The following is a 27,993-nucleotide window of genomic DNA, read 5'->3' as shown; positions in this document are numbered from 1 at the left end:
AGACCTCCAAGATCACCGAGTCCAACCTCTGACCTAACGCTAACAAGTCCTCCACTAAACCATATCCCTAAGCTCTACATCTAAACGTCTTTTGAAGACCTCCAGGGATGGTGACTCAACCACTTCTCTGGGCAGCCTATTCCAGTGACTAACAACCCGTTCAGTAAAGAAGTTCTTCCTAATATCCAAACTAAACCTCCCCTGGCACAACTTTAGCCCATTCCCCCTCGTCCTGTCACCAGGCACATGGGAGAATAGACCAACCGCCCTCACTACAGCCTCCCTTCAGGTACCTGTAGAGTGCAATAAGGTCACCCCTGAGCCTCCTTTTCTCCAGGCTGAACAGTCCCAGCTCCCTCAGCCGCTCCTCGTAAGACTTGTTCTCCAAGCCCCTCACCAGCTTCATAGCCCTTCTCTGGACTCGCTCGAGCACCTCCATGTCCTTCTTGTAGCGAGGGGCCCAAAACTGAATGCAGTACTCGAGGTGCGGCCTCACCAGAGCCGAGTACAGGGGGACAATCACTTCCCTGGATCTGCTGGCCACGCTGTTTCTAATGCAAGCCAGGATGCTGCTGGCCTTCTTGGCCGCCTGAGCACACTGCTGGCTCATATTCAGCCGACTGTCAACCACTACTCCCAGGTCCTTCTCTGACAATGCAGGACTTGGAGCAGGGGGAGAGGAATTCAGTCCTCTTCCCATTATCTGCCCGTCACGTCCCCTGCCCCAAAGGGCCTCCAGAGGCACCAAAGCAGATCTCCAGTGCACAAGTACCCCCATCTCCAAGCAACTCCTAGCAACCTTACACCCTTCCCACTCCTCCCAGGCGATCCCTAGGCCCTGAGAAAATCCCTGCATCTCCAGTCCCACAAACCTCCAAACTGTCCCCCACCAAGCCCTGATAGATCTGCCTTCTGCTGGGTACCAGATGTTACCTCCACCAACATGCAAGCACATGCACAGCATCCTGCCGTGCATCTCTCCCGCAAACAACAGCCCTATCACTCTGTGTGGTCTGGCACCCTGCCCTCTTTCCCATCATTCCTCGTAACTCTTGCTGTTCCCTGAACCACCCAGAGAGGAACAGTCATTCTGTTCCTGAGTGAGACCCCAAACCCTCACCAATTTCACAACTAACTAAGGGGATAAGCTCATCTAGGTCACACCCTCCTCACACCAAGATGTCTTGCTTGCCCTCTGCACCCATATCGTGTCTGCGACAGACGACAAGGAGACTTGTGATCGGAAAAAAAAAAAAACTTTCTTTTATAAACGGATTTTTTTTCAACCCTTGTTCTTCAGGGTTTTATTTTTTTGCAAAGATAAAGTGTAATCCAAACAAACTCCGCGTGTATATATATATGTGTGTGTGCATGCACTCATACATTTATACACTTAAACGCAGCCCTGCAAACTTGTGCCGCTGATAGCAGCCCATCCTGCTTTATGGCAGAGAAGACAACTTCAACAACAAACAGAAAAAATAACGCACTGAGCCATGTCTGTCACTCTGGAGGGGACCCCATCAGCTGCAGATGGTAAGCTTTGGCTTGAGTGTTAACACATTGCTTTTATGGTATTTCTAGACACTGGCTGGATTAGACAGCGTCATGCTAGGACACATGACACAGCACTTGGGGAGGGCAGTCCAAAAAACCAAACAGTCTTTCAACAGGCAGCAAGCAGTCCTCACTTAGAAAAATCACAGTTCAGCTCCAAACTCAATTAGATGATTGTATCTAGGGCAGAAGTGGAGACGAGAAAGGGAAGGAGATGTCTTTCTGAGAGAGGTGACCACAGTAACACAGCCCATCTGCCCAGAGCGATGGTTCTGCATATTAAGCACTAAGAAAGCAGCCCCCAAAGGAAAACGTCTCCTCATTCTGCCTGAGAGCTCCATACTATCTTTGAGGAGAGACACTAAGACAAACTGGTCAAGACAGCCTGGATGCAGAGGTCCAGGCTGGCAGGCTGGGTGACAGCCCACCTCTAGTCATAGGCATCATCATCGTCAAAGTAGGAGTCACAGTCAAGGTTATCTGACTCATCATCAAACAGAAAGTTGTCTTCATCAAGGTCATCATCATCATCTTCACCGTAGTCTTCCTGCCAGTGCGGGTCATATTCCTCATCTTCATTCTCTTTTCCATCTTCGGCTGTGTTGAGGGACTCAAAGAAGACGGTAGGTCTTGGCCTATTGAAGAGGAGAACATCAGAGCAGAGCCCTTCCCATTCGCAGGCTGCAAGCAGGAACCATGACCCAGCCCCACACTACTCTCACCCTCCACATTACCATCACCTCAGCAATCCCTGCCAAAGCCATGCTTTAGAGGCACAGCAGCCATGCAGGTACACCTAGGAGGTGATTCAATGGACTTAGCCAGGCATGCAGCACAGGGATGTGCCAGCAAGCCACTTGCAGACTGGCCAACAAGCTGTGGTCAGCAGCTCTGGTGTCTCAGCCCCCTTGGAAGAGACTGGAAACCCTGCCCCGAAACTGAATCTCTCTTAGCCCAGTCGTCATTCCTTCTTGTACCCTTCAGCACCCTGTTCAGCTCCTGTGATGGTCATACTGGGACAGCAGGTGCCATTTGTGTTCCTTGGTTTAAGCAGTGTCATGCAGGAATGGACTTGGTTTTAAATTCACCACCGTCCAATCACACGTAACACCTGCCAGCTCAGTACTTCAACACATGGTCACAACAAACCAACCATTTCACCTCTCAATACAACTATTTCACAGCTCTGTCACTTCTTCTCCATTGCCTTCCTAAAATAAGTGTCAGGCCCTTCTATCTCTCTCCATGAATGTTCTCCTTGCTGCTCTCATTTAGGCACCTCCTAGATCTTTAGTACACCGCTGAAGGAAGAGCGGGTCAGTCTGCAGGAACCCAACACAGTCCAGGTAGAGAAAAGCCATAACTGGGTCTGCCAGCCATGGAGCTTTCTTGCCCATAACCTCATATTAAGTGGAGGTTTCACTGGGCTCCCTACACAGCTACGTTACTTACATTGTTACCTCAAACCACAACACAGGATGCAAGAAATTAGTATCTTATTAATTCTTTCGTATTTCAGTGAGCATAGGAGAAAACTCTGGTCACCTGCTTTCCTTCTGCACTCACCATCTTTCCTTACTACCCCACTAAGAACACTCACCCTACACAGGCAGGGGCCAAAGAAGGCACGTTGGAGAGTTTCAACTTATTCTGACCAGGATCTGTCAAAGTCTCAAGCCCAACACGGAAATCCTGCCGGTGTGGAAAAAGAGGCAAAGGAAAGAGACAATGATTGATAAAAGTGTACTTTGTGCCACAAACCCCCTCCCTACATCCACACATACAGCACCTCAGTCTGTACCCTCAGCTGATGAAGCCCCTTTCTTGGTTTGACAAGATCAAACTAGACCAGAGCAAGACAAGCCGCCAACAAGCACGTGGACTTCACCTGTGTGGAGTGCCAGAGAATTGCAAAGAGACGCTCCTTGATCCGGTGCACCAACTCCAAACCAGTATTGAATTGCTCTGCTTTCAGGAGCTGAAGAGAGCAAGCCAGGTCGTGGTACTGCAGCAGGGATTCCTCTGCAATTCAAGACCAACAATATCACACTGCTCCCCATGCTCTTAAGCAGAAACCAAGTCCCTGAGCTCTGATTATCGAGCCAGTCACAGCTACTTAGGTCCCTGTCCTGGTTTAGGCTAGGAGAGTTAATCTTCCTCCCAGTAGCTGGTGTGGTGCTGTGTTTTGGATTTAGGATGAGAATAATGTTGGTAACACACTGACGTTTTAATTGTTGCAGAGCAGTGCTTACACCAAGCCAAGGACTTTTCAGCTGCTTGCTCTGTCCTGCCAGTGGGCAGGCTGGGGGTGCAGCAAGAGCGGGGAGGTGACAGACCAGGACAACTGACCCAAACTGGTATTCCATGCCATGCTGAATTGCTCCAGTGGATTTCCCAGAAATGACATTGAGAAGATCAAAATAGGCTGGGAGATGTGAGAGATACCTGGTGGGTGCTGGGGTGTATGCCTTCCCCTCCTACAGAGCTGCCATCCTTTGAACCACACATCGGGGACTGCTAGTATTTCCTTTGGAGAGACTGCTGGACTTACCCAGAAGGATTTGCAGAGCGTTCGTGTGCAGCTCTAGGTTCTCAGTCTGCTGTTCAACAATATCTATGCTCTCCGTGTCCTGGCTATAATAGCTGTACACACATGAGTAGGCCAGTACCTGGAACAGTACATAATATGTTGTTAAGCATCCCCTTCAGCTTCAGAATGGGCAAGTAAAGAAGAAGAGAGTAGCACCAAACCCTTCCAGACTTCGGTAAGTATCAGTGGCTAAGAGAAGTCTGGCACATTTGTGGTCTGTGGTGACTGCCCAGTGAACCGTTGTGTCAAGGAAAAGCAGTGCCAGGACACCGCTCGCAGAACTCGAAATGAATGTGCAATTATTTTGTACTTAAGTCTGAAATAACTGATTGTTCCCAGTTCGCAAATCATCACAAGAACACAGGTTGCAGATGTCTAACAAATGTAACTGAGCAGCAGGCAGGGTGTCGAAACAACCAGCACAGGGAACCCACACGTTGCCAGGCAGCCCGAGTTCAAACTGAGCGGCAGAGACCTGAGAGAAATGAACCCAAGGGAAAGCAGACATGGTGCTTTGTAGCACCAAGAGCCCTGGACAAAGTAATTTCAATGACTGACAAACTCCTATTACAGATGAATGACTCCCAAAGCCATCTAGGTACCCAGCAGGAACAAGACCACTGTTTCCATTTACATAAATAAGGCCAGAAAAGCCAGCAGCAGCAACAGTGATGTCTACCCTGGCAAACACAGGGACTGCCACATTGAGAAGGCAAAGAAGGATCAGAAATCCTTGTTCCACATGCATCTCAAAATCAAGACTGTCTGCACAAACAAGGTATGCATTGTAAAGGCAATTCCCACCTCCTCCTTGTGTTGCAGCAGAAATAAAACATTGCGGGCCTGTCCTACTACAGATTTACTGCACACATCCAGCAGCTGCACTGTAAATCCTTCATAACGTGGCCAGCAGGGCATGCACTAAGTAACTCAGTGCTCCCAAAGCACCTATGGCTCATGAAGTGAAGTTAAGAAAGGAAAATCATGAGCATCAAGAGCAACTTCCTAACTGCAGTACAGCATCAGGAGAGCTTTCCAAAGGTAAGTGCCACCACTGGGGCATTTCAAACTGGTATGGACCAAACCAGCTATAAGAAAACACTTGTGCTGATTCCATGCTGTAAATTTGACCGATGCTCCAATCCTTATGATCCAACTGTGAGGCTCACTGCACTCCTAGCTCAGAGTAAGGACACAGAAAGGCAAACATGAACTCCTCCCCTGTTCTGATGCTACTGCTCCCCTCAAGGTTTTCTGTCTCCCCCTTGTTGGAGTACAGCAATCTCTTCCTAGTGGCATCTTATCATTTTAAGAAAGGCATAACACACCAACTGCATTAAGCGTAAATTAATAAACCTGTTATCCAGTGTTACCTTCCGTGCCTGTTCCAGCACTTTGCAGGCATGAAGAACAAAAGTCAAAGTCCTAATTTTTGGCATCTCAATGATGGAAGAAACCCTGTTCCTCAGACTCATGGCAAATTCCTGCAACAACCAGAAGAGGGGAAAAAAAAAGTGAGTTTCAAGTTCCACAAAATCAAAAAGCCATCGCCTTCCACACAGATAACTACTGTGACACAGCTTCAATTTTTCACTGTAACTTAGTTCTAGACAGAGCTCAGCCTGAAGTTCTCTTTGCCATTGCTTCCAACTACTGCATCAGTATGAGCAAGGGAGCACCACAAGTTAGGTGTTCAATCTCCACAACAGACTTGGCAGAAGAAAACAGGATGAGAACTGTCCCTTATGGCACATCAATGGTGACACATCCAGGCAGCCCTGCCTGGATCTGAAACCTGTTTCCCAGCTTCAAGTGAAATGCATTGAGACAAAACAAACTGTCCTGCTCATCAGGGCTAAGGCAACAGTGTCAGTAACTGGAAAAAAAAATAAAGAAAAGGAGGCCTTACCCTCGCACGATGATGAAAGGTGCATCTCTCATTGTAATCCTGAAAACGCTTCTCCTGCCAAGCTGCTTTACTCACCTGAAAGGAAAGACAGAAGCAACCTGTAACGACTTGTCTTGGGTGCCAGAACCGCCTGGAAATGGCTACCGCACACAAAGACTTTGGCAATACTATCAAGATCACCGGCAAGTGCATCAAGTAAAGGCCACAGCAAAGGGCACAAGCAGAGACCTTATCCCTGTGAGAGACCAGGTGCATCTGAACACAAGCATGAACCACTAGGATAGAGCAAACCACTCACCATAGCAGAGCAGTTGTAATAATCCTTATGAGTTGGCCTCCAGGGCTTGAGGCAACGCCAGCAGAAGCCATGATTACACTTGGCACACGTCATACTGCATGGTAGGAGAAGAGTGATGAAAATCATTCAGTCCTAACAGCTGAATAACAACCTGCAAACAGCTCATCCCAGTGCTTCCCTACACCACAGGGCTGGAGCGTGTAGCCTAGTCATTCCCGTTCTCTCAGCACTATGCACTTCCTTGCTTGTATTTTTTAAAGCCCTGCTGGAAGACAATGATGCTTAGGAGTCATCACGTCTCCAAAAATGAACCAGGAAGACCAGCAGCACAATCTCACGGTACCACCCTACCAAGACCTGGAAGGGTGAACTAAGCACTCCACAATTCAGAGCAAGATCCACGTGAAACCTCACCTCTTCCTTCAGTAATGCAGCACTCCACAGTGCAGAAAGGTGCTGTGCGGCCGTAGGGCCATACGCGACACACGGGAACAAATCACAGCTGGGCACCGAGGGCTGTGCCAGTGCAAGAAAAGAACTGGCAACTTCAAACCCCTGGCTTTGAAGCTGGAGGATGTAAAAAGCTGCCACAGACCCAAGCCAACTCGAAACAGGCAGTTAAAACAAACTGCTTAGAGTTGCAGAATTAGGTGAGCATCAAAAATAAATAAATAAATGGTGCTGAGATATCCATTCCCCTGGCTGTATCTCTGTATGTCTATAGTGGATTCTGAGAGCCGACACGTGGTTGCTAAACAGGTACTGCAAAATCAGTTTTGTTTCTATTATACAGCTACCAATGGATTTAACTCTGAATGCTAGGAAGCACTTGGCTTCTCCTAGAAAGTAAATACAGTAATTCGTTCCTCTAAAACTATAAAACAGACCTGCTATGACGCTTGCTCTACAGCCAAAAGAAAGCACAGTGGAGCTATGTCTGTGCCCCTTCCTGTCCCACGAACCCAACAAGAACGGATACTCACTGCAGACAGCCCTCGTTTTTCTCTATCTGAGCCTGGCAGCTTGGACAATGCTTCGAAATGAGTTTAGCCAGGTGCTTGCTTTGTGCTTCACTTGTCATTCCCTCGTAGTACCCATCGTCATCCACCCACTGAGACATGTGGCTGCAGCTGGCAGGATAATGGGCCTGGAAGAGAGGCACGGTCAACCACACAAAAGCAGAACGCTGTGTGCCAACACCAAGGCAGTACTGCCTGTGACTCAGCCCTCACCTCTAGGAAGTTGCAGTTGAAACAGGATATCCAGGAGCACTTGGAACAGGCTGCCTCGTAACCAAGCCCATCTTTAAGGAGGATCTGATCGCAGCCCTGAGGGTTGGTGCACCACGTCAGGTTGGAGCAACATTCAACGTAGCCTCTGAGGAGGGCTTTTTCATACTGCAATGAGAAGACAGAGGAGATTTAAGGCAGATAATCTGTTTGGTTAGGCCTTACAACTGGGGTCTGGTGCCTCTGGGCTCTACATCCAACGCAACTGCTCATGATAAAACAGCACTGAGCTCTTCCATTCCCTTTGTGCCTTTTCCCCTTATCTTATATCTGAAGGCTGTTTCCTAGAATTGCAGAACACCTGAGATTGAAAACCACTTCTGGAGAGAAAAACTAATTTCTGTGGCCTTTTGTGCACTTGGTCCCACCAACCAGGTCATCAACGAAGACATCAAACAATATTGGCCTCAATATCAGCCTCTGGGTTATACCACTAGTGCCTGGTTTCCAGCTGAGCTTTCTGCCACTGATAATAACCCCTTGAGCTCAGCAGTTTAGCCAGTTTTCAATCCATCTCACTGCCCACTTATCCAGCTCATACTTCATTAGTTCTTCTATGAGGACGTTGTGGATGACAATGTAGAAAGCCTCACCTGTTGCTCTCCCCTCACCCACCAAGCCTGTCGTGTCACCACAGAAGGCTATCAGGAGTTTTTCCATTCTTTTCTGAATTCCTCAGTAGCGTTTTGCTTAGTTACAGGATGTGCAAAGAGGAAGAAGACTCGCTTTGTCCAAGGCCTTTAGACAGATGTTACTACAGAAGACAGGGCAAACTGGTCAGCAATACGAGATTGCTCAGACAGGGACCCAGGAATGCAGCTATATCGCACACAGTAACTGTTTTCTGCACTCGCTCTTGTGTAAGGACTGTGCAAACATGTACAAAGCTGGAGGAAACTCAAACAGCTTTGTAGTTTCCATGGCCCTCCTGTGGAGATTTCTGCATACATGGGAGAACTGCCCTAAAGCCACCATGCACAGAAAGGACAATATAGGTCGTAACAAACACCACAAAGAAAATGTGCAAGCCCTAAGCGCTGAAGAGCACTTGCTCGTATTCATGTTTCTTCCATTTATGCTCTCTTGTCCGTTCTCTCTCTCAATCAACCTAAACTACAGAGTGTTTTCTGACTGGCAGCAAGGATGTCCGCCAGTGTCACAGTAAGATGTCTCGACAAAGCCACATTACTCTTCTGAAAGAATCAATATCAGTGTCTGTTGTCATCCTGTTGACTGGAGATTTGATCATTTCTGCCCAGAAAACAGCATCCAGAGAGACAAATGAGTCTTTTGCTTTGGCAGACAGGACCAAATCGCAGCTTTTACAGATGCAGAATTTCACACCTGACCTGCAGTTTTGTTCTGCCCTATTTTCTTGGGGAGATGAAAGAGAGAGAGGTGCAACTGCTGAAGTAGATCTAAGGTTCCTGTTAGAACCTTAAGAGAAAGAGTTGCTCTCAAGCAGCCTAAAAGGACAGAGAACAAGTGTCCAACAAAGGTCTGGAAGAAAATTGAGCAGGGACAATCAAGAAGTTACCAAGTACCACAGTGACACCAACCAAGAGATCATAGAGGAACCTTTGCACATGCTGAAGTTCATCCAGGTGTGAGCCTAAGGCATGATTCCCAGCAAGGAATCCCTGGGACCAGAGTGGGAGATGACATCTGAAGAACAGATTCTCAAGGAACTTGAGGGAAACAAGTTTGAAAGAAAGCCTCTTTCAGAAACGTAACTGTCTGGGTTCTTACTTTGTAGAACATGAAAAGCTGAAACTCGAATAGCCTTGTATTAGCACGAGTGCAGGCAGCAGGCACTGGAAGGGATTTCTGACAGCTATTGGCACTGGTGACACAACTACATACAGGAGCAGTTTGGGCTTCCAAGTACAAGACATATTACCAGACTAGAGAAAACATAGTCTGTGCGATGGACTTGAGGTAGGCCATCAAGACAGTCAGAGGCTGGAGCACAGAACACACTAGGCGAGGCTGAGAGAGCTGGGTTTCTTCAGCCTGGAGAGAAGGCAGCAGAGGGCTCACCTCTGTCTAGAGCTACCTAAATAGAAGATGCAGAGAAGACTGAGCCTGGAGCAATATGTTTTAACTTCAGTGTTAGAACTTCACACAAGAAGCTGGCTATTTTGAGCACAGGGTTGGACCAGATTATTGCAACCTAAATTATTCTATGACTTTGTACACGTGACTCTGTGCTGAGGCACTCAAGCTCCAGTCATCCCACTTCTTGAGCAGAAAAGGAGAAAGATAACAACTCAGTGAGAGCATCGGATCAACTTGTTAAAATTGGCTGCAATTTACGTTGAACTGCAAATTTTTTTGATAAAATAGTCATAGCAACAAGATATTAAATCCTGCTCTGAGGCAAGTGGGACCACAGGATTTACAAAGCCAGTAAGAATTAATTAAGTGCCCATATACATGAACTAATTCCCCAAGCACTTCTTACAGAAAATAAGATATAAAGGACACATTGAAGGAAATGGTTTTCTGTAGCCTTGCCCGTTTTTGTTGCCAGCTTGCAGACTAGAAGGACAATAAAAAGAGAGCAGAAAGGGAAAAGCAGCAGCAAGATTTTCTGCTAGTGCTGACCAAAAGGGAACACCCAGTAGACACCCAGTAAACACCTTTTCCACTTCACCTTGGCTATAATCTCCTTGGAGGAGACAATGGAATAGATGAATGCTGTGGTGGGCTGCGCACGGCACTCGGAAATGGGACAGGTGCAGCTGAGGACCATGTTCTGTTCAATGCGAGTTGTGAGATACTCGTTCCAGCAGGGCTGTGTAAGCAGAAGAGAAGAGATGAGAGTTAAATGAGCTATGCCAGCTGGGTCACATGAAGAAATCCCAGCCTCAGGAGCCCACCCCACCCACCAGAGGGGGCACAGAACCACCTTTAAGTATGCAAAAGCACAAGACTGGAAACAGAGTAATCAGGAGCCGAACTCTCCCAGCAAGCAAAGATATTAAGATAACAGAATGTATGAGCTCTGTGAAAATCACCTGATGACAGCTTCAGAGAAAGCACAGCTGCTTCAACTAGGCAGCAGCAATCCCCTGCCAAGTTACAGGAGCCAAAGACCCCAGGACCTTCACCTTGCAGCAGTAATGCATGCAGCAGAGGGACGGTGGCTTCTCAGTGGGACACAACTGGTTCACACAGACTGGGCAGTGGGTTCCCGGGCTTGGAGGGCGCTGGGCATCTTCCACTTCAAGCCCCGAGGCGATGAGTAGTGACCGACAGTCCTCCACGTAACAGTGGATCAGGAAATCCACATTCCACCTGCAGTGCATGAGGAGGTGCCGAGCAACGTCCTCTGGGATGCTCAGAGTATCCTGGACCCGCTGCACCGTCTGATTCATGAGCAGCTTTGCCTCCTCCAAACTAAGCGTGTGCCCCATTGGCACCTGCAGCATTGCCAGGAGAAACTCCTCCGATCTGTCTGTGCCAGAATTCGACCTGACATGGAGAGATGTGACATATTTGCACAGGGTGGAGATGCACACCCCTCCAACCCCTGGTGACATGTAACCATACCGATACAGGCAGTCCTTGCTGTCCTCATCTGGATATGTGGCTGGTAGCTGCCTCTGGAAAACCATCTGTGCCTGGCCCCCAAGGGGTGTTGTGGGCTCAGCAGGGACGAACTCCAGGACGTGGGGCCTCTCTTCCTGGCGCCGCAGGTAGCCCTGGTTCAGCAGGTGCAGGACGCAGGACAGCACGTCCACGCTGTGGCAGCAGAAGCTCAGGAACTGCAGCCCCGGCCCCAGCTCACCCTTCTGGCAGGCATCGATCACCTACAGCAGCGAGGGAGCCGGGAGCTGCAGGGCAGCCCCCAGCACGGCCCCCGGGCAGCTCCTCGCAGCCCCCCCACGCTCAGCCTCCGTACCCTAAACACCAGGTTGTCGATGTGCAGCTGCTTCTCCGCCTTGAGGACGCGGGTGATGAGGCAGCAGAGGACGTTCCTCTTCCTCTCCAGGGCGCCGCTCTCGGCCCTCTCTGCCCGCAGGTACCTCTGCCGGGGCAGCAGCCTCAGGTGGCGGCCGGAGGCTTGGGCCAGGGCCGCCCGGTTCAGCCGCAGGGCACCTGGAGCTAGCAGCCGGCCCACGGTCAGCCAGGCCCCGAGCCGCTCCCTGCAGGAGCCCCAGGGCGCCCGCGTGGCTGCTGCGCCCAGCCCGGGGCCTCCCACCGCTGCCCTCACCCCAAGCCCCGGCCCCACGCACGGCCCCGAGCCCCGGCCCCGCGCCCAGCCCCGCACAGACCCCACCACCCGCGTGGCCACGAGCCCCCCGCGCTGCCCAGCCCCGATCCCCAGCCCCACACTCGCACCCACCCCAAAGCCCGGCCCCAGCCTCGCCCCCGGGGCCGAGCCCCAGCGGCCGGACTCCCCCCAGCCCGGCCGCATCCCCCCCCGAGCCCCTCCGCCCCCACGCAGCCCCCAGGGCTCAGCCCAGCACCACCCGAGGGTGCCCAGCCCCGCGCTCACCCCCCAGCGCGCAGCTCCGCACCAGGACGCCCTCGCCCTCGGTCAGCGGTGCCAGCGCCTGCTGCAGCAGCTCCGCAGGGAGCCCCGTGGCCTGCAGCAGGGACTCCACGGCCACCTCCTGCGGGAGGGGAACAACGGCCAGGCGAGAGCCTCAGCGCCCGGAGACCCCCAGCAGGGGGCACGGCACCGGCTGCACGCCCGCGGCCCCAGCTCCCACCTCGGCGCCGTTGAAGCGCAGCAGGACGAACATCTGCAGCGTGGACACGTGCAGGACGCAGTCTCCGAAGTGCAGCTCGGCACGGCCCAGCCACGTCCACTGCAGCCGCCGGGGCCTCGTGCACGTCCAGCCCCGCTGGCTCTGGCCTGCCGGGGACACCAGCGCGGGGGGACATCAGCACCAGGGGACACCAGCGCCGGGGGACACCAGCGCCGGGGGACATCAGCACCAGGGGACACCAGCGCCGGGGGACACCAGCGCCGGGGGACATCAGCACTGGGGGACACCAGCGCTGGGGGACACTGCAGCCGCCGGGGGACACCAGCACCAGGGGACACAGCGCCGGGGGACACCAGCGCCGGGGGACACCAGCGCCAGGGGACATCAGCACCGGGGGACATCAGCGCTGCCGGGCATCCCCTGCACCCAGCGGCACCGCCGGGCACCCCCCACCACACTCACTCTGCCCGCAGAAGGCGGCGAAGGCGGCCAGCGGGGAGCTCAGCGCTGCCGAGAAGAACCTGCCGGGCTCGTCCATGTGGCACAGCGGGGACACGGGCCAGCAGCGCGGGGACAGGGCCAGCACCGTCACCTCCGGAGCGTCCGCCAGCGAGGCCTCCCCCGGCGCCTGGGCACGCGGACACGAGGGCAGCTCAGGACCCCACGAGGCACGCGGCGGCCCCCGGCCCAGCCCCGCCGGCCCGCTCACCTCGTCCTCGGGGCTCTCGGGGCCCGCGCCCAGCCCCAGCAGCCGCTTGTCCCGCTCCTGCAGCTGGGAGAGGCGGAACTGCCGCTGGAGCTCCTCCGACTCGGCCAAGTCGCTCAGCATCTCCTGGGGGAAGCGGCGCGGGAAGCACAGCCCGATCTGCTCCAGGACGGCCCCTTCCAGCCACGAGGGGCCCTGCGCCAGCAGCCGGTCCCCCAGGTACAGCCTGCCACCGCCACCGGCCGCACGTCAGGGCCGCCGCCGCCACCCAGCCCCGGCCGGGCCCCGGCCCGGGGGCCCCGCGCCGGGCCCCGCGGGGACACGGCCGCCCTCACCGGTAGAAGTGCTCGAAGGTGTGGGCGAACTCCAGGCCGCTGAAGACGACGAAGGGCTCCAGGAGCTGCTGCAGCAGCCCCGTGCTGCCCACGGCCCCGTGGAGCTCCTGGATCTTCCCGTCGAGGTAGCGGGCAAACTGCTCGCTCACCTGCGGGGGGACGGGGCTGGGTGTGCGGGGTGCCCCACGGCCCCGGGACGGCACGGGGGGCAGGCCGCTGCCGCCCTGGAGCTCGCCCGAGGCCCCGCTGCCGGCGCCGCGCTGCCGGGACTCACGTGCAGGGCGGTGAGGAAGGAGAGCTGCAGCAGCGCCCCCGCGAAGCCCTGGCCCAGGGCCACCACGAAGGCAGCCTGCTGCCCAAAGAGCTCCTCCGTGGCGCCGCGCAGGCGCCGGTACAGCCCGCAGTATCGCTCCACCACGTCTGGCGCCTGCCCCGCCGCCTCCAGGAGCCGCTGCACCTGCGGGGAACGGCACCGGAGGCTGAGGACCGGGACCGGGACCGGGACCGACCGCAGCCCCGTCGCCCCCCGGCCGGCCCCCAGCCCTACCTGCTGCTGCACCACGCCGCGCCAGCACTGCACGACGCCCCACAGCCCGCTCGGCCTCCGCACCGCCGCCACCCTGGGCGGCGCCTCCTCGTTCCTGCCCTCCTGCCCGCCTGCCGGGGGACAGCCGGGCTCAGCGCGGCCTCACAGCCCCGCACGCGGAGCAGCAGCAGCACGGCCACGGGGGAGGCTCAGCCACGAGCCCTCCCCGTGCCTCAAGGCCCTCTGCAGAGCCCCCCGTGGCTGCAGCCCAGGACTCGTGGACCCTCGCAGGAGGGCGGCCCCTCGCTCACCCGCCGCCCTTGCCTCCTCCAGCTCCACGCCGCCAGGGTCCACGTGCACCAGGAGCTGGGTCAGGAGCCGCACGCGGGAGCCGAAGGCGGCGCCGCGGGACGGGGGGCCTTGGGGCGGCTCCCCGCTGCCCAGGTACTCGCCCAGCAGCCAGGCCAGGGGGCTGACGCCGCTGGGGTCTGCGGGCACAGAGACTCAGGGCGGGCGCCGGCGCACCGGGCAGGGGGAAGGGGCCCGGCATGGCCCGAGCGGGTACCTGGGCTGGTGATGCTCTGCACCAGGGGGCTCACCAGGGCCTCCCAGCACGTCCTGCCCAAGGCCCGGGCCGCCTCGTCGTCAGGAAGGAAGCGCTCGGCGAAGTCTTGCTCGTGCCGCAGCGCCCGGTTCAGCCTGCAAGGGCGAGCGGGCAGCACGCCGCGGCACCGGCGCCTCCGGCCACGGCCTCCCCCGGGAGAGGGTCGCGGGGCCGGCAGCCGGCAGGACGCCCCCAGCCAGGGCCCTCCCTGCCAGCGCAGGGCACCCCCCGCTCCCCTCTCGGGCTGGCAGCGCCGGGAGGCCACTCACTTGCCGAAGAGCTGCAGCAGCCGCCCCCGGTCCCGGCGGATCTCCCGGCACCAGGCGTGCGCCCGAGCGGTGCAGCAGAGGAACGTCCGCCGGCACAGCTGCTCCTTGAAGACGGGCCAGAAGGTGGGCTTGGGCCCCAGCACCTCGATGCCGCGCACGCGCGTGTCGATGCCGCCCTGCGGGAGAGCTCGGCCCTCAGCTCCTCGCGCGCGGCCCCGCGGCCCCGCCGGCCCCGGGCCGGCCCCGGCTCCCCACCTGCTGGCACCGCTTCACCCGGATCTGGATGACGGGCCAGAAGCGCGTCATGTTCTCCAGCAGCACCACCCTGCTGGCCGAGGGCAGCACGGTCACCTGCAGGCACACGGCGGGCCCTCAGCGTGCTGGCGGCGAGCGCCGGCCGCCCCAGCGCCCGTGCCAGACCCTCCCGGGGCGGCGCCGGGAGCAGCCCGGGCGGGACTCACGGCGTTGAGCTCCGTCCGGATGGCGGCAGGGCTGTCTCCCCCCAGCACCACCACGCGGGCCGGCATGTAGCTCGAGTCCTCGCTGGCCACCAGCATGCTCATCTCCCTGCAGCGCGGCAGACGCGGCACCCATGGGGCCCGCGGGGCAGGGCTCGCGCGCAGCCCCGCGGCCGTCTCCTCCCTGCGCGGCCCCGGCCCCGCGCCCCGGCCCTACCTGACCACCACCCCGCCCTGCATGTGCACGGTGATGAAGTGGGAGCCGCTGCTGCCGTTCGACTCCCAGTAGGTCTTGGGGTTCCTGTCCGTGAGCTTGCCGGCGCGGTGCGGGTTGGAGGAGACCTGCACCTTCTCCCAGCACTTGTCCTCCCTCACCTCCACGCCGGAGCCTGCGGGGAGAGCGCGGGGCCTCCAGCTGCCAGCCCTCGCGCAGCAGGCGCCGGGGCCCCGCTCCCCGCGCTCACCTCGGCACAGGTTGCGCAGGAAGACGTCGAAGAAGGGGACGCTGATGGGCCGCTGGCTCCGGCGGTGCTCCTCGATCTGCCCCAGCGCCAGCTGCGGGACGGGGACGGGGACGGGCGGTTACCGGGGCCCGCCTCCTCCTCCCCCGGCCCGCCGCAGCAGGCCGAGAGCCGGGGGCTCCCCGGGCCCACCTGGATGCAGCCAGCCAAGACGCTGCCCGTCAGCGTCCCGTGCAGGCCGGCGGCCTTCTCGCAGTCGCTCAGCAGCTCCAGCAGGGCTGGCGCCATCGGCACGGCCGGGCTGTGTTGCTCCAGGGCCTTGGCCAGGGCCTCGCGGGCGCCCGCGCGGCACATGGCCACCGCGCAGTCCTTGCTGGCGGCAGCCAGGCGGTGCAGGAAGCCGACGACCTCCTGCACCACCTGCGGGGGAGGCAGCCCTGAGCGGCCGGCCCGGCGCCGGCAGCCCACGGGGCCCCCCCAGCACCGCGCCGTGCGCTCCTGCCCCTCTCCGAAGGGGCCGGGCCGGCAGCGGGCACGCAGCCGCACGAGGCCGGGCCGCTGCGGGCAGGGGCCCCGACGCACCCGCAAAGCCGTCCCTGCCCACCGGCAGCGCCGGGCCCCCTCACCTCCCGGTCGCTGCTGTGGGCGCTCAGGGAGGACAGGCAGGGCTGCACGCACTCGTGCCAGGGCAGCGCGTCCTCCCGGTAGCCGTCCAGGAACGCGTTCAGGATCCTGAGCGGAGGAAACGGGGCCCGCTCGGGACACGGCCCGCAGACAGCCCCGCCGGAGGCTGCCCGGCTCCTCCCGCAGGGCCCCCGGATCCCTCGCGGCCCCCCCGGGCCCACCTGAGGATCCGCAGGCCGACGGTCTTCTCGGCCCCCGGCAGCTCCAGGCTGCGCAGCAGCATCCGGAAGCAGCCGCGCTCCTGCGGCCGCGGGGACGCCTCGCCGGAGGGGACGGGGCCTCGGCCGCAGAGCTGCCGCTCCAGGGCCACCACCACGTCCTCGGGCAGGGCGCCGTCCCCCGGGCTGCCCGCGGGCGTCTGCGCGTCCCCGGCCTCCAGCAGGGCCTCCGCGCCTGCGGGACAGGGACGAGGGACGTGGCGGGCCCAGCCCGGGCACCGTGCCCGCCGCGGGGAGGGGCCGCGGCCGCGCGCTACCTGGGGTCTCGGGGCCCAGGGGCAGCCGGTGCTCCGCCAGGCGGTTGATCACGCCGAGGGCCAGCATCGCGGAGGGGCCCTGCCCGTCCCGCCAGCAGCTCTGCAGCACCGCGGGGAGCTCGCCGCTCACCAGCTGCTCCGCCAGGTCCCGGTGGCCGTCCACCAGCATCTTCAGCACCAGCAAGCCGTTCCGCACGCCCGAGGAGCCCCTGCGGGGACACGGCGCCGGGGAAGCGCCCTCAGCCCCCGGCACCCGCGGCCGCCCGCCCGGGGCCCGTCCCCCGTCCCCCGTCCCCGTCCCCTACCCTGGGACGCTCTGCATGGCGCGCACGGCGGCGGGGATGGCGCTCAGCAGGCCTGGCGAGCCCTCGCCGCAGGCGGAGCCGATGCTGGCGAAGACCTCCCGCATCAGCTGCGCGTCGCCGTGGCTCAGGGGCGAGGGCTTCCCCACGGCGCCTCCGGGCTCGCCGGCTCCCACCAGCACCTTCAGGGCCTGCGGGGCCCAGGGCGGCTCAGGGGCTGCGGGCGCCTCCGCCGCCCGCGGGCGCGCCCCAGCCTGGGCCCGGCCCCGCCGCCCGCGGCACCCCCTCGGCCGCGCCGCTCACCGCCAGGCCCGCGTGCTGCACCAGGGCGGAGGCGGCGTGCTGCCGCATGCAGGCCAGCACGGCCCGCACGCCGCCCTCCGTGGCGAAGGGCATGCGCCAGCCGCGCCTCTCCATCAGCAGGGCCACCAGCCGCAGCGCCAGCACCACCAGGCGCTTCTCGGCCGCCTCGGCGCTCAGCAGCTGCACCGCCGCCTTCACCAGCTTCTCCCTGCGCGCAGAGGGCGCCTCAGGAGGGGCCCCGGGGCCCGGGCCCTCCGGCCGCCTTCCCCAGCGGGCAGCCCCCGCGCGGCTCCCCCACGCACCTGGTCCCCGGCCCGCCCCGGGCCTCGCCGCCCTCCTGCTGCTCCGGCTCCGGCTCCTCCTGCAGGACCCTCACCATGTGCTGCAGCCCAGCCACGCGCAGCTCCGCCTCGCAGCCGCTGCTCCGGATCACGTCCGCCACCTGCGCCACCTCGGCCAGCGAGCCCCTCCTGCTCGCCCCCTCGCAGCTGCCCCACGCTGCCGGAGGGAGGCCTGGCCGTCAGGGCGGCAGCAGCGCCCGCAGCCCCAGCGCCCGCAGCCGCGCGCAGCCCCCGGCGCCCCGTCCGTGCCCCGGGGGCTTCACCTCTGCTCTCCGCCGCCTCCGGGAAGCGCAGCCCTTCCCTCTCCAGCAGCTCGCCGAACAGCTGGGAATCCGACTGGGAATCCGACCGGGGCGCCGCACGAGCGCCGTCCTCGTCCTCCACCGCCTCGTCCTCCGCCGCCTCGGCCCGCGCGGCTCCAGGGCCGGCGCTCCCGCAGCCGGCACCCTCCGAGGACGCCGCGGGGCTGCCCCCGCCGTCCCGCTCGGCCCCCCTGCCCGGCCAGTATTTGCTGTAGACGCGGGAGCCGCGCAGGTGGCTGCGGGCGCTGCCCCGGCTCCGCTCCTCCACGACCCGCAGCACCTTCTGGGCCAGCTCCGCGGGCACCGGCAGCTGGATCAGGGCCTCCTCGTCCAGCCCCGGCAGCTGCACAGACGGGGCCGCGTCACCCCTCACGGCCGCCGACCCCGCGCCCCCTGCGACGGCCGCGACCCAGGCGGACGCCGAGGCTGCGCCGCCACGGGGCCCCGCTCCCTTCCCTCGCGGCCTCCCTCGGCCCCCACCTGCTCTGCCTGCTCCCGCTGCACGAGGCCGGCGATCTCCTCCTGCTCCCGCGCCTCCAGCTGCTTCACGAAGAAGAGCAGCTCCCACCACTCGGCACGGCTCAGCGTCTCCGCAGCCTTGCTCGGCTGCTCCCCCAGGTACGGCAGGGAGTACAGCCCCCCCAGGGGCTTGGAGAAGAACGGCTGCACGACTGCAGGACAGCGGGGCGAGGAGAGGCGGCGTCAGCTCCGCCAGCTCCCCCGCTGCTGCAGGCCCCTCGCTCCCACCGAGAGCTGACGGGCGGCACGAGGGGTCCCCGCTTCCCCCGGCCTGCCGGGAAAGGGAGGCGACAGGAGGGAGGGAACGTGCCGGGAGCAGGAGCACACAGCTGAAATGGGCACCTCTCGCTCGCCGCTCTGCCAGACTGCCCCCACAGCGCCTGGACCAGGGCAAGGCTCGCTCACCCAGCACCAGCAGCACCCACAGCACCAGCGGGCAGCTGCAGCAGGGCAAACAGAGCTGGTGCGAGCTGCTCAAGGGGTCAAGAGGTTGGAAGTGAATTCTGCCTGGAGCTTCCCTCTTTTCCCAGTGCCCCTTGCTGACAAACAGGGCAAGTACTCATAGGCAAAAGCAAAAGGAGACTACGTATCCATCAAGCTCCTTTTAGCTAATGCAACCAAAATGAAATCAGGGACATAAAATTCATTATTAGGCTAGATTTTCACTGCACAATCTAGAAAAGCTGAATCAACACTTGCTGCTATCTGCCAAGCAACAGCTTGCAAGTGCAAGCTAGGAGACATTCACTGCTTCAAGACTCAACAGAAGAGGCTCAAACTCGCTCCAAAAGGCTAAGAACAAACTACAAACGTGGCTGATTAGCAACAGTCAGCCAACATAAGCTAATTTATCTGAGTGTCAAGACCCAAAGCTGAAAGCTTTTTCAATTCCACTTCTGTTGGGATATGATGACTGCAAAGATTTTTACACAGAAGTGAAATAGAGCTCATACTTCTATCAAAGGCAGAGCTATTGAGGAAAAAAAGGCGAACTAACCAAGTTCATTTTAACTTAGCCAGATTGAACAGACATGCGGTTAAGTCTTTAGTTACGAGACAGAAGCCTATAAGGAAGCCATCTTTTCAGCTGGCTATAAGAACATTTTGAAAGTGGATCGCTAGCTTCTGATCTCATGCATATTCCATTTCTTGCAGCGGTTAAATCCAAACCACTTGCCTGCTCAAAGGATGTCCTACCAGATCAAGGGCTTGATGAAAGAGTTACTTCATCAAGTTCCCCGGCCAGAGTCGCATCAGATGCTGAGCAAAGATGGGGTACCTGAAGTCTGGATTTTTCCCTTTTATCTTCACCCACTGCAAGGGCAAAATCAAAGGATGCCACTTCTAGGAGATTCTGCAGGTATCTTAGGAAACAGTACATTTCACACTCACCTTTTCCAAAGCTGAGTGGCATGAAGTTAAGCAAATTGTTGGCATGTTAATGCTTTTAAGTAAGTGAATCTGTGGGTCCCTAAGGCAGCTTCACCTTGGAGATTCTGCATTCTTATTTTGGCAGTTTGTTTAGCTAATTATACATTTTTTGACAGTCACGGTTTAAATCCTACTTTATGCTCTATGTTGTATCATGACAGAAGTCTAGGATTCAAAAATACTTCATGTACTCACAAGGCATGTGATTACTTAACGAGCTCTGCACAGTCATACAAACTAAAAGGTGGCAATGCTTGCTAAATCCAGCCTGCTGAAGAAAAATATGCCTAGCCATATAAAGCTCACCACTGAAAAATACGCCACGGCAGAAGCAAAGAGATGATACAGTCACACACGCAGTGCCTCACCTCTGTCTAGATTGAAGCTCTCTATCAGACTGTATTCTTTCTCCTGACCAGCAGAGTCATCCCGCTGGTCTCCAAAGCCAATAATCTCCAACATGTGCCAATGCATCCAGTAGGTCTGACCTGTTGACTGCCATAAAACCTGTGGGTGAAAGAGATCTTGGTGACGAGGCTTGCTCGCTCATTCAATCCCCGTGCTACACTTGTTCCCCGTTTCCCAAATGCATGGAAATAGCAAGCACTGCTCAAGTAGAACACCACCTAATTCATGTTAGGTTTTAACGCACAAATTTTTAAGCATACCAGCTTTCTTAACTTGTTCTGATTACACCTGGTTCTTTATTTTAAAAAAATGAAAAGCTATCGACTTTGACTAAAACCACTTGTCTACAAACCTCATCTAGCACGGCAGCAGTAAGTTAGGACAAAAGTGCATCTGGTTAAGCGTTCCCCTCCAAAAATACCCAGCATCTGTACCCAACCCTGGTAAAGGAAAAAGTCAACCACCTTAAACGGTCTTGTGGCACAAACCACTTGGTGAACATGAACGTAAAGAAAACTGTTTTTCCTGCTCTGCGTTTATCTTCTACCAGTTATCCTTTTACAGCCTCGTCACTCACCAGCCCTCTCAGAAAGGTTTTGGGGTCTTGACGAGCAGGTCTCAAAGAGGACAACTGTTTCCTGTGCTTTGTTCAATTGCCTCTCAAAATCCCTCCCGGCTTCCTGTATCATCGTTTTACATCCAACTTAGCGAGCAGGAGGAGGACCCAGCGACAGCAAGTACAAGATATCAAAAACTTCAACTGATGACAGAAAACCATAGAGGTTGCCCGATTCACTGAGCTCTGTCAGAGTTACACCCACGTTTCTTATGGAGGGGAAAGAACAGGACTGGAAGACAGCGCAAAGAATACTGTCAGGCCATATCTGCCCAGCACATGCTGCCCTAACAGTTACACTCTCCCCATACAAGCACGTGCTTGTAATAACCACCACCACACAAGCAGGTAAGGCTGGAGACATCTGTTTTGCTCTTGCACATTTCCAAGCATTTTAAGCCGCTTGTTTAAATTTCAGCTGCAAGAAGTTCTCCAAAGCTAGGTGGCAGTTGATGAGCCTGGACCAATCAGAGTAAGTTAAAGTTACCAAAAGGTGACTGGAAAAGTTAATCCTCATCAGCTCTCAGTGATTAAGCAGAAGACTATCAGTAGGAACAAGCAGTCTGCAGCTCGCTGAGGGGTAAAAAAAAAAATGTATATTTCCCTATGTACAAGAAAGCAAAGAGAGGCTCACGATACGATACGATAAAGCCAGTGTTCAGGGGTTTTAGATGGCTAATTTTTATTTCACTGTAAATGACAACAATTGCATTACACAAAATAAAACAGGCCATGGACTTGAGTCCAAGAAGGCCAGAGAATCTTGAATTTAACAAAAGGAGATGGTCTTCAAATGTGCAGAAGGTAACCTCAAATTCTCTACCTTCTCTCTGGAAAGGTTAGTAATAAACTTTAGTTAACTGCAAGAGAGATTTGGAAAGAGCATGAGGAAGTTGTGCATTTCTACAGATGCCAGAACGAGGTTTTTAAATTGATTTTTGAGCATCAGCAACACACAGCTTTGTGCCCTAGTGTGGCAATCAGTCTCTTCACAGACCATCTCTATCTGCAGAAATCAACTTGAAGTAAGGAAGCCTCTGAGCACAGGCCTAAGAGGCACGTTAAGTACAGCTACGACCAACTGGAGTGGCCTCAGACTCTTTATCTCCAGAACCAAAATATACATTTTTGCAAATTACTTGGGGGGAAAAAAAAGCAAACACAATTGCTCACACGAACGTGTGTGCAGCGGTTCCTATCTCCATTCAATCAAGATGTCATGAACTGAGTAACAGCGCTGTGTGCAGCCCACACCATGCTGGACTGAGCAGAGGACAGGAGGAGAGACAGCCCTCCGTGGATGACAGTCAGCTAAAGCTGGATTTTTAAGGCAGCAGTAATTGCAATTAGCTGCAGTGTTTGGGAAGCTTGTGAGAAACTAAGCTGTGTTTTTGCAGTACAGGACTAATTTTCTGTATTCAAAGGTAGCTGTGTAGTCATAACAAGGAGAAATGCTACGTAGATAAGTGGACAGCAGAAGGCCTCGCTGTTCCAAAATAAGGTGGAAGCTGGAGAAAAACAGGATGAGCAGTGTGAGGACAATAAAACACAGATCAGAGGTTCTCAAAACACAAAAAAACGGGGAAGAAAAGGGGAAAGGGAGAAATTAAGGGGTTGAAAAAAAAAGTAAAATTGTACATATGTGGTATAGAGGAGCGTCGAGTAGCTTGTGAACCTGTAGTACTCAGCCAGTGAGGAAACAGAGGAGGTGATCAAGCGTTGGGTAATAGGGAATAAAAGGTGATGATTTACTATAATGTGCTCCTGATTGGCAGGATGCCCGCCATTGCAATTGCGAATAAAATAGCTTCTCAGAAGATCCTGTCTGAAGAAAATTATTTGAGATTTTTCTTACAAGCTCAAAGACAGGGCCAAAGTGCAAGAACAGCTGACATCCTGCAGAAATAACCCCACTGGAGCGGCACACAGAGCCCATCAGCTCCCCACTCCATAGTCACAACAAAATCCCAGCCCTTGCTGAACATGCCCAGCCTTCAGGACTGAGAAGTCACAAGAAAAAGGCCTAAGCTAGAGCAAACACCTTCCTGTCATCCTATTAAAACTATTGTCCAACTTCAAGCACGTGAACACATCATTAGGAAGTCACCAGTCACTTGTTACTGCCCTCTGCCACCCCAGCCCGACTACTTCCACCAGCGACCTACCTGCGCCGCGTGCATCCTGTTAGTGCTGTGAAGAAACTCGCCTTCATCCCCAGCTCGAACCTCGCCGCAGTCCTCCAGCAAGCGCACCCACATGCCACGCACCAGGTGCGCCTGCACGTATTCCACGTAGCTGTTGTGGTCGGCAAAGTCTGACAGGGTCAGGAAGGCACCACCCTGCTTTTTCCTGGCACCACGGTTTGGAGACAGCACAGGCACCGGGGTACCGAAGCAGGCCGGGGTTTTGGGCTGGAAGATGGAGCGGGCGTTGTGAGGCTTCGCCTCCTGCCGGGCCGGCGGCTCTGGCTCGTGGCTGTGCTCCCAGCCCATGGCACGCAGCAGCTCCACGATGAGGCCGGCCATCGCCATGCTGAACTCAAACTCCTGCTTCACGCGGCTGCTCTCCGGCTGCTCCCCTCCCTGCTCCTCGCCGCTGCCGAGCTTGTCCAGGAGGGAAGTGACGCGCAGGTAGCGCTTCACCAGGGCGAACAGCTGCTTCCCGGGGATCTGCAACGGGCAGGGCCCTCAGGCACCGCCTGGCTGAGCGCCTCCACCCCGGCTGGCTCCCCCGAGCCCAAGCTCTTCCACAGCCCCAGAGCCCAGGCTCGGGCCAGGCCCAGATCCCCTGCCAGCCCTCGCGATGCGCAGCCCTGCTTGGCTGCCTAGTGCCACTACCTGGGGAAGGTGGATGCCCTCAAAGGACATGCCGTGCTCTTCTGAGGACATCATCTCAGCAAACAGCTCCAGCAAGGTGTAGCGGCTGTCAAAGTCCATGTGGTGCTCGACGCCGTCCTGCTGGCTCAGGGACAGCAGAATGTAAGACCGGCTTCCTGCAACAACAGAAACGCTTCAGGCACCCCTCACACCGCCCTCCCTACACCGGATTTTGGCAGGCAAGCAATAGCTTTGTTCCCCAGCATAACCTAGAACCCTGTTCTCTCCTTTGACCTGGACTGGCAATGTTTTGCTCTGCTGAATAACCTTGCATTCCTGCATCCCGAGAGCTGTGGGATTCCCCCAAAATGGCAGCCCCCAACAACTGACTCCAGAACAGGGTTCCAAATAAGAAAAAGTCAACTTTTACCACAAAACAGTTCTCCATCAACCCCACACAAGCATGAACTCAGGCACTAGCATAGTCCCAAAGCTGGAAAAAAAAAAAAAAAAAGAAAACCTTGAAGAAAATAGAGAGGCCTGTAGCTTGTGTAGTCTTTATACAGCCTGTGTAGTCTTTTAGCTGCAAGAAAGAGACAGGTAGCCTTGAGCTAGCAAAAGCAAGGAAGAAGCAAGGAAGAAGCAAGGAAGATAAGGGATAAAAGGCAAAAAAAACAAGAAGGAGAACAGCTCCAGGCTGACCTATAGTAACTTTTTGCTCATTAAGGGTCATTAACATATTAAAAATCATACCCATCAAAATACTAATGTGGGATTTGGTGTCCCTCCCCCCGATGGCTCTTGTGAGACACCACACGTCAGACGGACACGCCACCACCTCCAGGTGCCCCCATGCCACACCAGGCACTTCTGAGCCGTGGCAGCTCCCCTCAAAGGAAAGGAGCGAGCGAGCACCAGGCCTCCACCCACCAGGGCCTGGGGAGAGGCTCCCTGCCGAGAAGAGGCCAGAGCCTCTCCGGCTGGCAGCAGAGACACCCAGATGCTCTGCCAAGCCTCTTGGCACAAGTCCTCCTAACAGTTAATCCGCATCGCGGCTGGGTAACCTGTCAGGAAAAACGGAGCTCCTAGCTCTTAAAGCACCCTAAATGCAACCAAGGAGCAGTCTGTCCCCCCAGCCCACCCAATGAGCCCCATGGCACCCTGCTTCCCTCCCGGCCCCCCCACCTGCGTCGTGCGAAGCCAGGGCCCTCAGCATCTTGCCGGCGCTGCGGCAGATCTGCTTCTCCTTGTGGCACAGCATCCTCGTCAGCAGGTCGAGGGCTCCCGTCTCCCTGAAGGCGCCCGCCAGCGAGCCGATGCTGGCGTAGGCGCTCAGCACGTGGACGGTGTTGAGCACGGAGGCGGCTTCGGGGGCCCCGCTGCCGCCCAGCTGCCGGCCGGCTCGCCGCACCAGGCTCCCGACGTCGGCCTCCATCTCCCGCAGCGAGGCTTCGTCGGGGAACGGGCCGGCCGCCCTCTCCTCCTCGGCCCGCGGCCCCGCCGGCTTCCCCTCGCCCAGCAGCGCCGGGCAGCTGGCGCACACCTCCTCCGCGGACATCCACAGCGACACGCTCCCGGCATCGGGCCCCGCCGAGGAGCCGCCGCCCGCCGCTCGCTCCTCCGAGCGGACCACGCTCCAGCGGACCAGGTACTGCGGCTGCCCGTCGTGGCCTCGCCGCTGCCGCAGCAGCTCCCGCGGACAGGCCTGCAGCTCGGGGCCCAGCCGCACCAGCAGGCCGCCGTCGCGCCTCTCGTTCACCATGGCGGGGGACGAGTCTGCAGAGACACAGGGGAAGCGGGAGCAGCTCATCAGCTCTGAGCTACCTGCTAGGGAAGGAGCGAGCAGGCACCTCGGCTCCTCACCAGCCTGAGGTACGTGTTCTGATCCTGCACCCAGGATAAAGCGCTGAAGGGAACCCAGAATCCCTCGTCCCTGCTTTAAGACAATGAGCCCGTTTCATAGACTAGCATTACTGGGGCACACAGAACGAGGCTCTCCTCAGAATCCCGGAGGAAAAAGGATCTGATTGAGCTAGAATGTGGAGCACAGCTGGGATCTTTTTTGTAATAAAAGGACCGAGTTATTCTTCCCTGCTTTGTGACCATGTTTAGATGCTGCACCATAAGCCAGAAAAATGTTTTCCCTAGCTGTGTTTGTACAGTGTACAAAGGCTTTCCCTACCCCTGAGGGGTTCACGTAATATAAAAACAAGAGTAAAACAATTCTCTGTGCAGCATTATTTTCTTTGATAACTTCACCCAGTCTCCACATGTCGGCAAATACGTGAAAAAAAACTCTTTAGAGCAGAGCTATCAGAAGGATTTACAGCTAGGTGGGGAAGAATTTGGATTTAGGGCACCTGAAGAAGTGTCTGTAACATGCAGGACGGATGAGGCAGACTAGGACCTATCACAGAAGCATTAAGGTTGGAAAACACCTCCAAGATCATCTGATCCAGCCATCCCCCTACCTCCAATGTCACCCACTAAACCGTGTCCCCAAACACCACGTCCAGCCTTGCCCGGAACACTCCCGGGGACGGTGACTCCCCCACCTCCCTGGGCAACCCGTCCCAGTGCCTGGCTGCTCTTTGACAACCCGCAGCTGAGCTGTCAGAGTGCTTAGACATGTACATTTCTGCTGTAAATTTCAGAGATGGGGCAACTGCCAGCACCTCGCAAGCTGCTTCGGGAGCGCAGCCTGGCAAAACCTTTGTGCAGCCAGGCATCCCTGTTCCCATATCCCATCCCATTCTGTCCCATCCCATCCCGCCTGCCCGTACCCCAGCCACGCAGTGCACCCAAGCCCGGCTCTCCTCGCCCCTGCCCACCGCGGAAAACCGAGATTTCTCCCAAACCGCCCCCAAACCCCCCCGCAACGGCCGCTCAACCGCCGGGCCTCCGCTCACCTCCGCCCGCCGCCAGCACGGGGGACGAGGTTCCCCCAGCCCCGGTCGGGCCCGGTTGGGCCCGGCTGGGGGACAAATGGCACTCCTCCCGGGCTCGGCCCTGCAGCTGGCCGAGGGGCAGAGCTCCGGGGCCAGGCTGCCCAACGCCGCCCGCCCGCTTCCGCGTCCCGCAGCGGGGCCGGGCCGGGCCGGGGGAAGGCGCCTGCGCTCCGCCGCCGGGGCGGGGCGGTGGCACGGGGAGCCAGCGGCACCCGGTGGCCGCCGGGGCTCGGTGGGGCTCGTCCCGGGGTCTGACCCGTCCCCGCTGCCGTGCTGGGGTCGGGGGAGGCCGGAGGGGGCCGTGGGGCTGGCGGGGTTGCCGCCCGCCGCTGGGGCGGTTGGGTGGCGGAAGGTGAAGCCGCCTGCTGTGCCCCGATGGGCCTGCGGTGGCGGGTCTCTCAGCTGTCCCCTGCGGGTCCCAGAAGGGCTGAGGTGGGAAGGGACCCCTGGGGCCGTCTGGTGCACCCCCTGCTCAAGCAGGACCACCCAGAGCTGCTTGCCCAGGACCACGTCCAGGTGATCCTGAAGATCCCCAAGGTGACCCCACAGCCTCTGCGGGCAGCCTGTGCCGGGGCTCCGACACCCAGAAAAAGAGCTGCCTAGTGTTTAGATGGGACCTCCTGCGCTCCAGTTTGTGCCCACTGCCTCTTGTCCTGTCACTGGGCACTGCTGGAAAGAGCCTGGCTCTGTCCCCTTTGCACACTCCCTTCAGGGACTTACACACACTGATGGATCCCCCCCATGTCTCCTCTTCTCCAGGCTGAACAGCCCCAGCTCGCTCAGACTCCTCATGGAAGAGGTGCCCCAGCCCCTTCATCGCTTGGTGGCCCTACATTGGGCCTGTAGTCCGACTGGCCTGTAGTTCCCCAGGTCCTCCTCCTTGAAATAGGAGTGACAGACTTCGGGCACTTCTCCCAGTCACCATGAATGATCGAAGACAGTGCATTCCTTCAGGGACTTCCTTAACTTTCAGCTGAAAACTTTCACTTCTTCATTATTTCCAGCTTGCTTCAGTATTCCCTGACCCTATCCTCTACCACCAAGAGTACATCTTTGCTCCGGCCTTTCCTCCTGGTCTCTGGGACCCAGGGTACCCAAAGGCCTGAATGCAGTAGGTACAGGTTT

At 57.5% G+C, this 27,993-nt stretch overlaps 1 protein-coding gene across 7 annotated transcripts; it reads right to left on the bottom strand.

The window, feature by feature from the left end:
* Window positions 1–1,275: 1,275 nt before the first annotated feature.
* LOC118165140 (cullin-9-like) lies at window positions 1,276–26,957 on the bottom strand. 7 transcript variants are annotated; one of them, XM_035323052.1, is made up of 42 exons: window positions 26,830–26,957; window positions 25,910–25,913; window positions 25,106–25,695; window positions 23,942–24,096; window positions 23,270–23,773; window positions 20,449–20,587; window positions 18,611–18,801; window positions 18,092–18,473; window positions 17,810–17,985; window positions 17,488–17,700; window positions 17,188–17,375; window positions 16,883–17,091; window positions 16,569–16,800; window positions 16,350–16,455; window positions 15,916–16,143; window positions 15,727–15,817; window positions 15,480–15,651; window positions 15,266–15,371; window positions 15,060–15,155; window positions 14,805–14,980; window positions 14,497–14,630; window positions 14,243–14,419; window positions 13,953–14,062; window positions 13,680–13,862; window positions 13,406–13,554; window positions 13,074–13,296; window positions 12,827–12,992; window positions 12,365–12,510; window positions 12,148–12,265; window positions 11,551–11,753; window positions 11,199–11,458; window positions 10,757–11,120; window positions 10,300–10,440; window positions 7,587–7,751; window positions 7,338–7,501; window positions 6,355–6,448; window positions 6,057–6,131; window positions 5,521–5,631; window positions 4,109–4,226; window positions 3,446–3,579; window positions 3,158–3,249; window positions 1,988–2,192 (listed from the first exon to the last, which is right to left on the bottom strand). In XM_035323052.1, exons 3-42 carry the CDS (start codon window positions 25,680–25,682, stop codon window positions 1,988–1,990), a joined length of 7,473 nt encoding a protein of 2,490 aa, XP_035178943.1. In that variant the 5' UTR covers window positions 25,683–25,695; window positions 25,910–25,913; window positions 26,830–26,957. The 7 variants fall into 7 exon arrangements, with proteins under 7 accessions (XP_035178941.1, XP_035178940.1, XP_035178942.1 ...); XM_035323050.1 differs by lacking the exon at window positions 25,910–25,913 and having other exon boundaries at window positions 1,276–2,192; window positions 11,551–11,747; window positions 25,106–25,744; window positions 26,830–26,872; XM_035323049.1 differs by lacking the exon at window positions 25,910–25,913 and having other exon boundaries at window positions 1,276–2,192; window positions 25,106–25,744; window positions 26,830–26,871.
* Window positions 26,958–27,993: the final 1,036 nt, after the last annotated feature.

This window comes from Oxyura jamaicensis, chromosome 3 (genome assembly GCF_011077185.1).
Source record: "Oxyura jamaicensis isolate SHBP4307 breed ruddy duck chromosome 3, BPBGC_Ojam_1.0, whole genome shotgun sequence".
Taxonomy (NCBI): domain Eukaryota; kingdom Metazoa; phylum Chordata; class Aves; order Anseriformes; family Anatidae; genus Oxyura; species Oxyura jamaicensis.
The sequence above is the reverse complement of the archived record's forward strand: the minus strand, read 5'-3'. Positions and strand labels throughout refer to the sequence as shown.

Coding starts and splice junctions, on each gene's coding strand:
- LOC118165140 (XM_035323049.1), bottom strand. CDS start 25,730: ATGAGCTGCTCCCGCTTCCCCTGTGTCTCTGCAGACTCGTCCCCCGCC. Junction 18,474..18,610: donor AGCGGGAGCAGGCAGAGCAG/GTGGGGGCCGAG, acceptor CCGTCTGTGCAG/CTGCCGGGGCTGGACGAGGA. Junction 4,227..5,520: donor TGCTGGAACAGGCACGGAAG/GTAACACTGGAT, acceptor GTACTGTTCCAG/GTACTGGCCTACTCATGTGT.